This window comes from Bombina bombina, chromosome 6, assembly GCF_027579735.1.
Source record: "Bombina bombina isolate aBomBom1 chromosome 6, aBomBom1.pri, whole genome shotgun sequence".
In the NCBI taxonomy this organism is placed as follows: Eukaryota; Metazoa; Chordata; class Amphibia; order Anura; family Bombinatoridae; genus Bombina; species Bombina bombina.
In genome coordinates, this window is record NC_069504.1 from 304,412,373 (window position 1) to 304,428,561 (window position 16,189).

At 38.5% G+C, this 16,189-nt stretch overlaps 1 protein-coding gene across 1 annotated transcript; it reads right to left on the reverse strand.

Annotated features, from left to right (window-relative positions):
• Nucleotides 1-10,421: 10,421 nt before the first annotated feature.
• Nucleotides 10,422-14,788, reverse strand: CLP1 (cleavage factor polyribonucleotide kinase subunit 1). Its single transcript, XM_053719804.1, has 3 exons — nucleotides 14,691-14,788; nucleotides 11,625-12,279; nucleotides 10,422-11,341 (listed from the first exon to the last, which is right to left on the reverse strand). Exons 2-3 carry the CDS (start codon nucleotides 12,267-12,269, stop codon nucleotides 10,667-10,669), a joined length of 1,320 nt encoding a protein of 439 aa, XP_053575779.1. The 5' UTR covers nucleotides 12,270-12,279; nucleotides 14,691-14,788; the 3' UTR covers nucleotides 10,422-10,666.
• Nucleotides 14,789-16,189: the final 1,401 nt, after the last annotated feature.

Genomic DNA, 16,189 nt, shown 5'->3' on the forward strand with positions numbered 1-16,189 from the left:
CAGCAGATTAGGGGTACATAAGTATAACGTAGGTGGCGGTCGGCAGATTAGGGGTTAAAAAAATTTAATTGAGTGGCGGCGATGTGGGGGGACCTCGGTTTAGGGGTACATAGGTAGTTTATGGGTGTTAGTGTACTTTAGAGCACAGTAGTTAAGAGCTTTATGAACCGGCGTTAGCCCAGAAAGCTCTTAACTACTGACTTTTTTCTGCGGCTGGAGTTTTGTCGTTAGATTTCTAACGCTCACTTCAGCCACGACTCTAAATACCGGAGTTAGAAAGATCCCATTGAAAAGATAGGATACGCAATTGACGTAAGGGGATCTGCGGTATGGAAAAGTCGCGGCTGAAAAGTGAGTGTTAGACCCTTTTTTGAATGACTCCAAATACCGGCGGTAGCCTAAAACCAGCGTTAGGAGCCTCTAACGCTGGTTTTCACGGCTACCGCCAAACTCCAAATCTAGGCCTTATGGTTTTATTTTAGGCCTAACACTTACATTTTTTCGGTGCTACTCTATGTTGTGCTCACACACAACAAATAACTCACCGCGTAATATGAGTGATGATAGTGAGCCCTGCACTGTGCACTAAAAGTATAGAGCACGCTAAAATATTTTCATCCACACTAACATTTGCTGGTAAAACGTTTTTACCATTGACTTATAATACCCGATTGTGGGCTATTCTTAGCAAAGAGTCGCTACATGGATAGTGCACCCTGCTCCACTTGTAATCTAGGCCTATGTGTTTAACCCCTGTGAAAGGGTTAGACATAGTTTTCTAAAGTAATATGAAAGGACATGCTCTAATGCAGTGTTTCTCAACCTTTTTGTAGCAAGTACCCCTGTAGGCATACAGTTGTTTCCTATGTACCTCAACTGTAGCACAAATAGTATTAATCTTTTACATGAGCAAAGATGGAAATCATGTGTATCACATGATTTCACAAGCTTGTATCAGATATACTGTATTAATGAAGTAAATATATAGGAATCAGATATTTCTTTAAGGTGTTCCAGAATGTAGTATTTGGCAATATTATAACGGAGAATAATGAACACATAAAACAATTAATGTGCTTCTTTCATAAAAAAGAGGAAACATAGTATATATGATACCATCTTTCTATTTCTATTAAAAAAAATCTAAGGTTTTCCCAATTTAAGGTGAATCAGGGATTGAGCAGTGGTCCAACCTAGACAGGGAAATACTGTTAGGAGTGTACGAGGGTAGAAATGAGAAACACAGCTTTAACATGTCATGTTTACAACAGCTGCATCAGAAAAAAATAAGGGCAAATCTCTGGATTACCCCTTGCCAATGCCCCAAGTACCCCTAGGGGTACACGTACCACAGGTTGAGAAACTAGGCTCTAATGAAATAGAGCATGTCATTTTTGCATTAGAATGTCCCTTTAAAAGAGTAAGTCATACACAGATAGAAATATCATCCTAGCATTTCCAAATCAATGACCTCAACATTTCTTCTTAGCACAATTGCTAATGGTTAAGAAGCAACATTATAAAGAAGTGGGGGCACCTGGCTCACCCTAAACCTCCATTCTCCCCATCTGCCCTTTATCCTCTGGAGTAGCGGCCCTGAGCACCATGGTTCCACCCCTTTGCTCTCACATTTGACTCATCCTTTCCATGTTCATTATTAAACTCCACTCAGAGGCAGTAGAATAGTTATGTTTAAAGGGCCATAATACCCAAATGTTTAAACACTTGAAAGTGATGCAGTATACCTGTAAAAAGCTGACTAGAAAATATCTCCTGAACATCTCTATGTAAAAAAGATATTTTACCTCAAAAGTTTCTCAGTAGCCACCTCCCATTGTAAAGGATTTCTAAGCAGCATTTTAGTATGTCTGTCCTGGGACATCTTAGGGGATGAGCCTCGTGCACTCTCATATTATTTCCCTATTCAGCTTACTATGAAATCTCATGAGAGTTAAGTGAAATCTCATGAGATCACAGTAAAAGAGTTCATGACCTCAGCACTGCTGATGCTGATTGGCTGCTGTTCATTTCTTCATATTTTTTTTTTACCTGCAGCTGGGAACAGCTGAGTATAACTTTTTACACAGAACTTATTCTGCTGAGCTGAGGCGATTGTGAGGTAAAATATCTTCCTTTTTTACATAGAGATGCTCAGGTGATATTTTCCTGTCAGATTTTTACAGTTATACTGCATCAGTTTCAAGTGATTTAGCATATGAGTATTATGTCCCTTTAATAAGCGTAAAGGGACAATATACTTGAAAATAGTTGTTGTTTAAAAAAGATAATCCCTTTATTACTCATTTTCCTGTACTGTATAACCAACATTGTTATATTAATAAACGTATACATCTATGATTACCTGTATTTAAGCCCCTGCTGACTGCCCTTTATCTCAGTGCGGTGCTGGTTGTTATATAATTCATCATTCTTCACGGCAGTGAGCACAATGTTATCTCCATGGCAGACATGAACTAACACTGTCTGGCTGTTGTGCAAGATTTAAAAGCACTGAGATACGAATGACATGTAGGGGCTTAGAAACAGCCAAACTTAAAGTTTATAAAGTATATTAATATAACAATGTTGGTTATGCAAAGGTGGGAAAAGGGTAGTAAAGATATGATTTATCTTTTTAACCCCTTAATGACCACAGCACTTTTCCATTTTCTGACCGTTTGGGACCAAGGCTATTTTTACATTTCTGTGGTGTTTGTGTTTAGCTGTAATTTTACTCTTCCTCATTTACTGTACCCACACATATTATATACCGTTTTTCTCGCCATTAAATGGACTTTCTAAAGATACCATTATTATTTCATCATATCTTATAATTTACTATAAAGAAAATATAAAATATGAGGAAAAAATGGAAAAAAACACACTTTTTCTAACTTTGACCCCCAAAATCTGTTACACATCTGCAACCACCAAAAAACACTCATGCTAAATAGTTTCCAAATTTTGTCCTGAGTTTAGAAATACCCAATGTTTACATGTTCTTTGCTTTTTTTTGCAAGTTATAGGGCAATAAATACAAGAAGCACTTTGCTATTTCCAAACCACTTTTTTTCAAACTTAGCGCTAGTTACATTGGAACACTGATATCTTCCAGGAATCCCTGAATATCCCTTGACATGTATATATTTGTTTTTAGAAGACATCCCAAAGTATTGATCTAGGCCCATTTTGGTATATTTCATGCCACCATTTCACCGCCAAATGCGATCAAATAAAAAAAATTGTTCACTTTTTCACACATTTTGTTACAAACTTTAGGTTTCTCACTGAATTTATTTACAAACAGCTCGTGCAATTATGGCACAAATGGTTGTAAATGCTTCTCTGGAATCCCCTTTTTTCATAAATAGCAGACATATATGGATTTGGTGTTGCTTTTTGGTAATTAGAAGGCCGCTAAATGCCACTGCGCACCACACGTGTATTATGCCCAGCAATGAAGGGGTTAATTAGGGAGCATGTAGGGAGCTTGTAGGGTTAATTTTAGCTTTATTGTAGTGTAGTAGACAACCCTAAGTATTGATCTAGGCCCATTTTGGTATATTTCATGCCACCATTTCAACGCCAAATGCGATTAAATAAAAAAAAAAAAAAAGTAAAATTTTTCACAATTTTAGGTTTCTCACTGAAATCATTTACAAACAGCTTGTGCAATTATGGCACAAATGGTTGTAAATGCTTCTCTGGGATCCCCTTTGTTGAGAAATAGCAGACATACATGGCTTTGGCGTTGCTTTTTGGTAATTAGGCCGCTAAATGCCGCTGCGCATCACACGTGTATTATGGCTAGCAGTGAAGGGGTTAATTAGGTAGCATGTAGGGAGCTTGCAGGGTTAATTTTAGCTTTAGTGTAGAGATCAGCCTCCCACCTGACACATTACACCCCCTGATCCCTCCCAAACAGCTCTCTTCCCTCCCCCACCCCACAATTGTCCCCGCCATGTTAAGTACTGGCAGAAAGTCTGCCAGTACTAAAAAAAAAAAAAAGCTATCTGCCAGTACCCAGTTTATAGTAAAATATGTTTTTATTATTTTTTTTAAATAATTTTCTGTAGTGTAGCTTGCCCCCCCCAAAAGACCAACCCACCACCCCTCCCAGATCTCTTAGATCGACATATATGTAAATATATTTGGCAATCACTGCCACTTTTCTCCCATCATTTTTCTGTAGTGCAGCGGTTCCCACCCGCGCGCGCACCCGGCGTTCCCGCCCACGATCCCGCCCCCCTCCACATCATACGGCCCATCGATGGCCGCCCACCCGCCTCCCAGACTGGCTCCCACCCACCAACGAAATCGGCCATCGATGTCCGGTACAGAGAGGGCCACAGAGTGGCTCTCTCTGCATCGGATGGCCAAGGGGGGTTATTGCAGGATGCCTCGATGTTGAGGATCGCTTCCAGCTGCTTTCCAGACCAAGGACGTACGCCACACGTCCTCGGTCATTAACTGTATTTTTTTTGAGGACGTGTGGCGTACGTCCTTGGTCGTTAAGGGGTTAAACAATACAAAAAAAAATTCTTGTACACCATCCCTTTAATTGTCACAACATTTATAAAGCACTAACCAGTAATCCCTTGTACTTTTTCTTCTTTCTACTGTTAAAATAGTTTATACCCTTTAACTTTACTGGGTTCCTTTTTTTAATTACTCTCCTTCTCAATATCCATCCACACGGTTGTAGACAACGTTTCTATATTACACTTTACATTTTTGCGCAAAATAGTTTGTTTACTTTTTTGTTGTCTTCATTTGTCTCTCCTCCACCCTTCTCCTCATCTATTCTCCCACCCTTTCCCCTATATTACAAGTCAAGATGTAATAATTAGACATTGCTAAATCAATTGCTATATGTTCTCATTTTTTGGTCACTGTCTAATAGATGTTTACATTTGGATCCTACGCGGGTCCGAATGCAAAAGTAAGGAGCCTCTCATTTATTTCAGATATTTTCGTAGCTGGATTGATTCCTGTAAAAGATCACCACTCTAAGATCTTGTACAGGAATCAATCCGGCAACGCAAATATCCAAAGGTAACAAGCGGCTGCTTACTTCCACATCCGGATCCTCACGTAGGATCCGAATGCACACATCTACTCTTTACTTAAAGGGACAGTCAACTCCAAAATAAAATTTCATGATTCAACTAGTGCATGTAATTTTAAACAACTTTCCAATTTATTTGTAGCACCAATTTTGCTTTGTTCTCTTGATATTCTTAGTTGAAAGCTAAACTTAGGTAGGCTCATATGCTTATTTCTTAGATCTTGAAGGCCGCCTCTTATGTGAATGCATTTTGACAGTTTTTCACCACTAGAGGGCATTAGTTCATGTGTGTGAGTTCACACACGTGGAGTTGCCTAGGGGTAAGCACTGACTGGCTAAAATGCAAGTCTGTCAAAAGAACTGAAATAATGGGGCAGTTTGCAGAGGCTTAGATACAAGGTAATGAAAGAGGTAAAAAGTATATTATTATAACTGTGTTGGCTCTGCAAAACTGGGGAATGGGTAAGGATTATCTGGTGTTGACTGTCCCTTTAAGGATATTTGAGGAATACTCCCTGCAATATTTCAGTCTATAAAGGTTTAAGTAGATGGAAATTTCTGAGTATCCATGTAACTTTATTTTCTTTTCCTTTTTATAATTCTTTTCTAAAATGTAATTAAAAAAATATTAAACACAAAAAAAGAAGTGTTGGCAAAGGATATCCCAGACAAGTTAATATATATAAAAACACTGGCTTGGAGAGTTGTAAAGACAGTCCGACCCCTATGGACCTATTTGATGGGCACACCACTCAGCTGTTTTTATTGACAACCTTTTACAAGTGATTCCAGCACCTCACTAATACTGCTACCATGGCAAATGTGGACAGAGCCCATTCATAATCCCTATGAGATATCCAAAATAAAGCAAATTTCATCAGCACCATGAACATTTCTGTATCTTTATTCGAACAACCAAGCCAATAATGAGTAAGGATTCCCCTACTCCTATTTTTACCCCTATTCCGTTTGAGCTATTTCACACCCCTGTCCTAGAGATTTTTTTGTTTTAGCTGTTTAACTCTTATTGCATTTACACACCAGGCAGGGCAATAACAAGAGGTGTATATGTGCAGTCACTAATCAGCAGCTAGCTTCCAGTAGTGCTCCAGAGTTTGACTAGGAACACTCTTCAAAGAAAACCAAGAGAACAAAGCAAATCTGATGAAAGTCATTTGGAAAGTTGTTCACGACTCGTAAGGATTCACTAACTCCTATATTTAACCCAATTGCTGCTGAGCTATTTCACCCCTGTGCTAGAGATGTTTTAGTTCTTTAATCTCATTTACACATAGATTTAAACTTCTCTCACAAATTATACCTCCTTGTTTACCAGCATTTTTATGCAATATCCTAATGACAGGGATATGAGGCCCCTTGATAACAAAGGGGGGAGGGGGAGAAAGGCGCTCTGTTAGGCTACACTTCATGTACTGCTGCAGGTCATCAGTTTTGACCCCTCATTTGAAAGGTCAGACTGCAATCTTTCAAATTTTGAGATATGGGGCGCAATCTGATATAGATCGTAGTTTGCGGCGCAAGCGAGGGAACCCCCGCCGACCATAGTTTCAGCTCGCAACTCGAGCTATCCAATATACCCCGCCGTCAGATGCTAAAGTGCCATAAGTCGGATAAACCAGCGATGTCAAGAAATCTGCGTAAGTACAAATTTCTGGAGTCGCCAGTGACTTACGGCACTTTAGAAACTGCCGGCGCCTACAAAACCTGACTAAGTTATTAAATCTCCCGTACTGTCTAACACGCCTCCCAAACATAGCCCGACACGTATAACCCTCTATCCGCTATCCCCCCTCACTCTCCTAATAATAAAAATGTATTAACCCCTAAACCACCAATCCCGGACGCCGCCGCCATTTAATAAAGTTATTAACCCCTAAACCGCCGCTCCCGGACCCCGCCGCCACCTACATTAACTACCCCCTAATGTGAGCCCCTTACACCGCCGCCATCTACATTAACTACCCCCCTAATGTGAGCTCCTACCCCGCCGCCAGCTATATTAAAATTATTAACCCCTAATTTAATCCCCCTACACCGCCGCCAGCTATATTAAATTAATTAACCCCTAATCTAATCCCCCTATACCGCTGCCACCTATATTAAATTAATTAACCCCTAAAATACTAAACTATCCCTACCACTAAACCTAAGTCTAACCCTACAAATAGCCCTGAAAAGGGCTTTTTGCGTGGCATTACCCCAAAGTAAACAGCTCTATTGCCAGCCCTTAAAAGGGCTTCTTGCAGGGCTTTGTCCCAAAGTAATCAGCTCTTTTACCTATAATCTAAATCCCCCTACACCGCCGCCACCTATAATAAATGTATTAACCCCTAATCTAATCCCCCTACACCGCCGCCACCTATACTAACTATATTACCCCCTAATCTAAACTCCCTACACCGCCGCCACCTACATTAACTATATTAACCCTAATTATATTAGGGTTAATATAGTTATTATATTATTATATATTTACTATATTAACCCTAATTATATTAGGGTTAATATAGTTATATTATATATATTAACCCTAATTATATTAGGGTTAATATAGTTATTATATTATATATATTAAGTATAATAACCCTATCTAACTCTAACACCCCTAACTAAATTCTTATTAAAATAAATCTAATTAATATTATTAATTAAAATATTCCTATTTAAATATAAATACTTACCTATAAAATAAACCCTAAGATAGCTACAATATAATTAATAATTACATTGTAGCTATTTTAGGGTTTATATTTATTTTACAGGTAACTTGGTATTTATTTTAACTAGGTACAATAGCTATTAAATGGTTAATAACTATTTAATAGCTACCTTGTTAAAATAATTACCAATTTACCTGTAAAATAAATCCTAACCTGTTACAAATACACCTACACTATCAATAAATTAAATAAACTACAAATATCTAAACTAAAATACAATTAAACTAAACTATAAAAAAAATAAAAAAATATTACAAGAATTTTAAGCTAATTACACCTATTCTAAGCCCCCTAATAAAATAACAAAGCCCCCCAAAATAAAAAAAAATTTCCCTACCCTAAACTAAATTACAAAAGTTAAAAGCTCTATTACCAGCCCTTAGAAGGGCTTTTTGCGGGGCATGCCCCAAAGTAATCAGCTCTTTTGCCTGTAAAAAAACCCACAATACCACCCCCCAACATTACAACCCACATACCCCTACTCTAAACCCACCCAAACCCCCCTTAAAAAAACCTTAACACTAAGCCCCAGAAGATCTCCCTACCTTGAGTCGTCTTCACACCCAGCCGGGCCGAACTCCAATCCAATCCGGGCGATGTCTTCATCCAAGCGGCAAAGAAGAAGTCTTCCATCCGGCGATGTCTTCATCCAAGCGGCAAAGAAGAAGTCTTCCATCCGGCGATGTCTTCATCCAAGCGGCAAAGAAGAGGTCCTCCATGGGGGCGAAGTTTTCCTCCAAGCGGCATCTTCAATCTTCTTTCTTCGGACCTCCGACGCGGAACATCCAGCTGGCCCAACGACTGAAAGACGAATGAAGTTTCCTTTAAATGATGTCATCCAAGATGGCGTCCCTCGAATTCCGATTGGCTGATAGAATCCTATCAGCCAATCGGAATTAAGGTAAGAAAATCTGATTGGCTGATTCAATCAGCCAATCAGATTCAAGTTCAATCCGATTGGCTGATCCAATCAGATTGAGCTTGCATTCTATTGGCTGTTCCGATCAGCCAATAGAATGCGAGCTCAATCTGATTGGATCAGATTTTCTTACCCTAATTCCGATAGGCTGATAGAATTCTATCAGCCAATCGGAATTCGAGGGACCCAGACAGGTCTTTTTAGTTACTTTTTTTAAATAAAATAAATACAAATTACTTTTTCCCCAGTCTGAAAGTTTGTGTTGTAAAATGCAAATACTAATCTATATTTAGTTAAAACAAGAACTAATACCTGATTACGGTACTTAATCTTTTATGGTACATAGGGGTCGATTTATAAAGCTACGGCTGACAGGGGCGCACATAAGCGCCCATGTCCGCCCGCAGCTCGCCTGTCGGGCTGAATTCCGCTGCCGGAATTTAGCATTGCTCACGAGCGCCATTTTGCACTCTCTTGCAATCCCACCCCCTGCCCACGCACAGCCAATGCCTCGCGGGCAGGAGCTGTCCATCTCCCCAGTCGGATGAGACTGGGGAGATTAAAATTTGCAACTTAAGAGGTAGCGAAAGGTTAATGAAGCAGCGGTCTGATGACTGCTGCTTGTTAAATATGGACTGTAGGTTCTCTTGTGAGAACCTGCAGCCGTAGCGGGGCGAAGGGGTTAATAAATCGACCCCTAAGTATAAAAAGTATTAAAAAAAAAAAAGATATGAAACTACCTTTAGGTTGCATGTATAAGCTGTATTATGACAAGCAAATATTGCTTACATGACATAAGATATTGTTATTTACGCCTTGGCCACATCCCCTCTCCAAACAGTCCTATTTTAAAAATGCAAATATTCAAAAATCCGAAATCCAAACCATTTCCGGTCCCAAGCAGTTTGGATAAAGGGTTTTCTACCTGTATTTATTCAAAGATGCATAACAGTGCAACTTTCAAATCTCTAAGAACATATGGCTTTCTTTACAGTGAGATTAAAAAAACAAAACAAAAAAAAACCAGAATATCCAACCACATATATCCTTAAGAAAGGATGGCGTCTTATTGAAAAAAATAAACTGCAATAGGTAAAGTGGAGGAAATACACATACAAATTAATGTAAATGTTAAATGTTGATGTGATGAAACAGCCCTTGTTTGGAGGCTGAGTAACACATTGCTTTTGTTTTAACAAATTATGTTGTATTCATCTACACACTTGCATACTACAATTGCTTCTTTTTGGAGAGTATCCTGATATATTTTGGTGTTACAGTCCGCTGAGCGGCTGTGAAGCCCCAGACTGCTCATACTGCACCTAGTGGTGCTTTCATTTTGTAAGTACCCACCCTCTTTTAATCACTTTCTGGGTCTTGCTGTACTGTGCCATGGCGGTTTCTGTTTTTATATCATGGTGATCCCTGTTCAGAAGTATTCCATTCTCTCATTGGAGATTGTTATCTGGGCAACTACGAAGATCCAGCACATTGATACTGCACCATACTGGTGCAGTTATTTTGTGAGTTTAACAGCTTCAACTATTTTAATATTTTGTATTATCATTACTGTACTACGCTATTTGGTGCTTTTGTGTTTTTTGTATTTTCTAGGACTTTTTCACATTGTCTGTTTGTATAATTCTAACATTTAGATGTTTTAGAAGATTGAAGGTGAATATCACTCAAGAAAAAAAATAAAAATATTTTAATGAAATAACCAATTAAAACAGTTATTACTCACACACCTTTCTGATCTATTCCTTCAATCATCAACACAAAACACTACATTACTTAAAATGTCCAAACATATTCTCTCATTCTTGAAAGATGTTCAATAGTAGGAATGTCTCACTAACAGCTGTCTTGCGATTGCCTATATTTCTTCCATCTATGTTATACTCCTCACTCATAAATCCTGTCCCAAACCGTCAATTATCATTTAAGGTCCATAAATCGGATGTCCATAATAAGTAGTACATTCTTGGGCAGCGGTCTTGGTGCAGGAGAAAGCACAGTCAAAACTTGTCTCTCTGTGTCCACTCCAGTAATAACAATAAAACCAGCCACACTCCTTTCTTCCACACCTTCTTCTCCTCCCCCATCTACTGGTACCACACTAAGCAGATGATGTGCCATGTCCCTGCCTGGTGTAACTGGCACCAGCTTTAGCTGATTATCCTCCTGAGACATTCCAAGTGGAAGACAAGAGTCTGGGATAGATGGAGCACCTACTTTGTATACCCTGACCTCTGCGAACTTCACTTCAAAGGCATGAGGGTAAAGTGAGCCACGGGGTCCATAAAAATATTCACGCACCCGCTGGTCTCTGGACTCTCTCCGACACTCTTTTGAACGCTCAGATGCCCCACCAGATTTGGGGAGCAGCACAGTGCGCACAAAATGGGGCAGATCCCGTAGGAGATCATTATAAAGACGCTCTTGATCCAGCACCAATACCACATCTACTTCAAAGGCTGAGGCAGCATGAATCAGTGCTTGATATCCAGATCCTTTTACCCAGCCACAGGTATTAATCAGGCAACCACTCACTGATGCTCGACGATTAGAATCACATCGCAAGTTAAAGACATGAGCCAGACGAGATGTGAGCTGGAAGGGAAAAAAAAAAAAGTGTGTAAAAAAAATAAATAAATACAAATTTAATTAAAGTTTAGTAAATGTGCCAAGACAAAAAATAAGTTAAATAAGGCTGAATATTAACAATAAATGAATAATAAAAAAGTTGTTTTAGTGTTTTAAGAAAAGCACAGAGAGTGAATATTGGGAATAAAAAAAAAAGAATGCAAATAATAAATAAGTTATCCTGATAGGGATAATACAGAAATAAAAGAAACAAACAAACAGAAAATAATAAACGTGTATAGTTTCATACCTTGTTGTACAACTTTATATTGGTTCCAGGGGTAGTAGATCCAAAGTGGTACACAAGAGGTGCTTGAGCAGAGAAACCCTCTTCCACATCAGCTGGCCGCTCCACACATAATGCGCCTACAGTTCCTGGCACAGACACGGAGCCCTGCCCCACATCCAATTCAACAAGCGTAGGCCTTCGACCTCGACGCACTGCATAGTTTAGAAGCAGCCGGCACAGAGTGGATTTACCTACATCAGAAGGGCCTGCCACCAGCACTCTAGGCCCACGCTCTCCCTCTCTCTCTGCTTGTACACGCATCTGCTCCAATCCCACATGCGTATTAAGGTAGAGTAACATAGGAGTATCCCTAGATACATAAGCTACATCTGGACTTCCCCAAAGTTGCACTACACACCCATGCCATGTAAAAACAGCTGCTCGACTTCCTGGGTGAAATGTATATTTTTTATTTCTGGTTAGTTCTGTTCCAAACACCTCAGCCAGGCCTGAAACCAGTTCCACTTTCACTGGACCTGGGCCTTCCACCTCCAGACGCAGCTCAGTTTCACGTTCTAACTCAAATTTGGTTGCTGGACCAGAAGCGGGCCATTGACCTCCATCTTGGGAGGTGGTATTTGTGTTAAGGGGATCATCTGAAGCCATGGTTTAATATCTAAACAGGAAGCAAGAGAAATAAAAGATGTTGAGAAAAGTATGGATGGGTCAGAGGTGTCCAAACAATTCAAATGCGGGGCCAAATGTATTTATTGTTTTTACTTATAAATAAGCAAGTTTTGAAAATTACTTCTGTAAAACAAAGAAACATATACATATAAAATGTCCAGCAACCCAAACGCACTCTACTCAAACAACAAAAATTCCAGGTAATAGTAGATAAAAGAAGAATACTTTATTCCATCACTTGTAGAAAACACACACTGTGTAACAAAATAGGCAGCACAGAAAAGAAGGTCAAACATGTTTCGTTGGTAAACTGACTTGTTCAATGACCAAGTGATGGAATAAAGTATTCTGCTTTTATCTACTGTTACCTGGAATTTTTGTTCTTTGAGCAGAGTGCGTTTGAGTTGCTGGACTTGTGTTTTGGAGCGGTGGCAGATCGCTTTTTTCATAACGGCACCAGCTATTTTCTGTATTGCTTTACACATTCACCCATCATGTTGTTGACGTCAACGGATATCGAAGGGTATGTGTCACTTGCAGCATGAAGACTAGTGCGTTGTCAGTTTACAGCTACACTGAGATAGACAGAGCAAGAGTTTGAGCGCTGCCCTGAAGTTTGTTTGTTACATATAAAATGTCAAGGGTTTTTATATATATATATATATATATATATATATATATATATATATATATATATATATATATATATATAAATATATATATATATATATATATATATATATATATATTATTTTCAATTTTTTTTTCAATAAATTTATCAATAACATTTTAAAACTGTAATTTTGCTAGTAAAACAAACAACTTAAGGGGCCGTTATGGGGAAAAAATTACATGCTCTAATCCCTAGACTACTGGGTGTAAACAAAAACAGAAAACGCTGACTATCCAATAAGCATCGCTAGTCGCACAACTCAGATATGCAACTAGCGCTGCTGATTGGATCCGTTTGTGCTTATCCAGATCCCCTTGAGAAAGCCCGGCGAATACCGGGGGAAACGCGTTGGGGTTAATCTATCACCGGTCCTAAGCTCCGCAACCTTAGAGTAACTACCTGAGGGTGGGCAAGCCGGCTACGCCCGCCGCAGGTTGTATCCTGCATATAAGAACTTCCAGCTGCCAATTACCTTGGGAAACGGACTGTTGTACTTGGGACACAGAGTATCGTTTTAAAGATTGTATCAATAAAGGCTTATTTTTATACTAACTCTGGTGAGTAGAAGTCTATGTTTGTGCAAGACAGCACTTTTTAACTAATTACGCTTGAATCCCCTCTTTTTGCGCTTTTGTCTTTCATGTTACACTGTCTTGGATCCTGCATCACACAAAACTCTGGAGAAGGAAGATTTTTTAAAGAAGCAGTAAAGAGGGAGAAGGAAGTGGGAATTATTTTCAGACTTATAACAATTACCTGAATGAACATTTGTGCCTTGTGGAGGTGAAAAGGTACTCTGGACTAAGAAATTTGTTTTATCTGCAAAGCAGATACTAGCTTTATCTATTGTTTATATTAGCTGTTCTATTTATTAATTGTTCACACACAGTAATATTTAGTAATTTTATTGGTGGTTTGTTATATTGGTGGTTATTACTCTTAAAACTCTCCTTTGGTAGAGAATATTTGCCAAATATCTGTCTAAATAATACTTTCCCGATATGGAATATTGAGAATTTACTATAATTTAGAAATGTGGAACTATTAACCTAGCGCTGTTAAGTCCCTTTTTTTGTGCTGATTGGATCAGCTGCATTTTACATTTGGTATATGTGTCTTATTATTGGCTCATCAGATGTGCTCAGCTAACTCCCTTAAATGCATTTTTGCTCTGGTGCTGCCTTAACCCTTTCACACACGGTTACATATTGCAAAAATAATGTTCTCCAACACAGTATTTTCTTTTTGCCCTTTTTTGTCCCTTTAATGCTTCTTAAGTGCTTAATTGAGCTTTCACATAGCAAAACTACATATATTAATTTAATAACAATAATAATCAAAACCTCTCTTAAAGACAGGGTTTAAACACAAACAAGTTTTAGTTTAGTACTGGCAAATGGGAAGCAAGAAAAGGACACGTGACGGAAGTGACGTAATAGGCGCAGCACTTTCAGGAATATCCGACAGTATATGAGCAGTGTGAGAAAACTACGTACACTGGGCAGTACATAAATAATGTGTTGAGGCGTGCAGTCGCACACAAAGTCATACAAAACAGCTTATTACTAGCTGATCGGGACACTAGCTAAAAGTTGTTCACGCTTCTGAGAACATGATGATACAATTTGAAGGGCTATTTAACATGGCGAACGTTTAAACGGGTTTACCAACCTATGAAGTTAATATTTATCCATTATATACGATGTTAAAAGTTTTTTTTTAATTACCTTATTTTGAAACGTCGGTTTCTTTTCTACACTATTTTACCCGTTCCCCCAAGGTAGCAGCAGCAGCTAGATCCAAAACGTGCAGGGAGTGGTTAGGCTTTGTGAGTGGCATGGGTGAAAAGCCAATCACAAAGCTTATAATAATTAGTGACAAAATGCGCATGCGCTCTTTGTTCCAAAAGCTCCGGCGTCTGTTTAACGTGCACGGCAGACCCGCAGAAGCTGTTCAGCAGGAGATTTAAAGATACAGGTTACCTTATCATTAGTTCATTACCTCTTGAGAGAGAGAGAGGGCGGGGAGCGGTTATCGTCTTATCTGTGCACTTACACTACCTACGAAAAATTTAGTTATAAATATGGAATGAAATTAAAATATTACGTGATACTAGTTATATATGTAAGTGTCATCAAATGAAAATATAACAAGAAATATGCGATACTGAATCTTATAGATAATTGCAAACCAAGTGTTCTGTTGTCTATATTGAAATTTACAGAGGCGTATCAATTGCTATAAAACTAAGGGTTCTGCTATGTGTATTGAAATACTATCAAATATTTCAATATATCATTTTGAGATGTAGACTTCCTGAACATGACTCAACCTATTTCTACACTGGTTTTCAAGTTGTTTTCCTAAAACAACATGTGAGATGCATTTAAACATACTGTATATGAATTTATTAAAAAGCATCAATTTCTCTATCCAGCATCTACTTTGTTGAAATGGAAATGGGATTACCTGTGTGTTTATCAATAGTGGCTTCTATATTACTTTATTTTCGTGTCTACCATTACATTCACTAGAAAAAGAAACAAAGTAACACATTGCCATCAATAAGGGCATAGCAGAACAAATGCAGTACAACTCGTTGACAATGGATGTAAGGTCTCTATATCATTCAATACCCCACAAAAAGGGTTGATAGCAATACAGTATATTTAGGAGAATTATTACAACAGTCTTGAAAATGGCTCATATGTGTTTACAATTGTAGATTTCTTGTTAACGCACAATTACTTCAGATTTGCGGAAGTGTTTTATCTCCAGAGATGTGGTACAGTAATGGGGCAATGTTTGCACCCCCCTTACAAAAACCTTTTTATGGGTTGGTGGGAGCTCTACCACATCTTTGGAGATCAAAACCTATACAGACAAAATATAGTGCTGTTTAGGCGCTATATTGATTGCTTGCTGTTTATATGACATGGGGGATTAACTGACAGCATGCAATTTTATTGATTGGTTTAATAACAATGAGGAAATAATTAGCTTTAAATTTGAGTAAAATAAGGATCATAGTAATCATCTGGATGATACCCAAAGTGGGGTCCCAGGCTTAAAAGTAGAAACTGAGGTTTTTCCGTACAAGTAGAATAATTAAACTAGTGGTCAAGAGCCAATTTGTATGTTTAAAAATAAATTGTTCAAATTATGCTTGCTCAGTATATCAAGTACTTTTGCCATGTAGCATCACGTCTCTTGGAACGAGGGTATA

Excerpts from the sequence above, each read along its gene's own strand:
- CLP1 (XM_053719804.1), bottom strand. The coding sequence starts at position 12,269 with ATGGCTTCAGATGATCCCCTTAACACAAATACCACCTCCCAAGATGGA. Across the intron at positions 11,342-11,624 it reads ATATAAAGTTGTACAACAAG|CTCACATCTCGTCTGGCTCA; the intron begins GTATGAAACTAT and ends TTTCCCTTCCAG.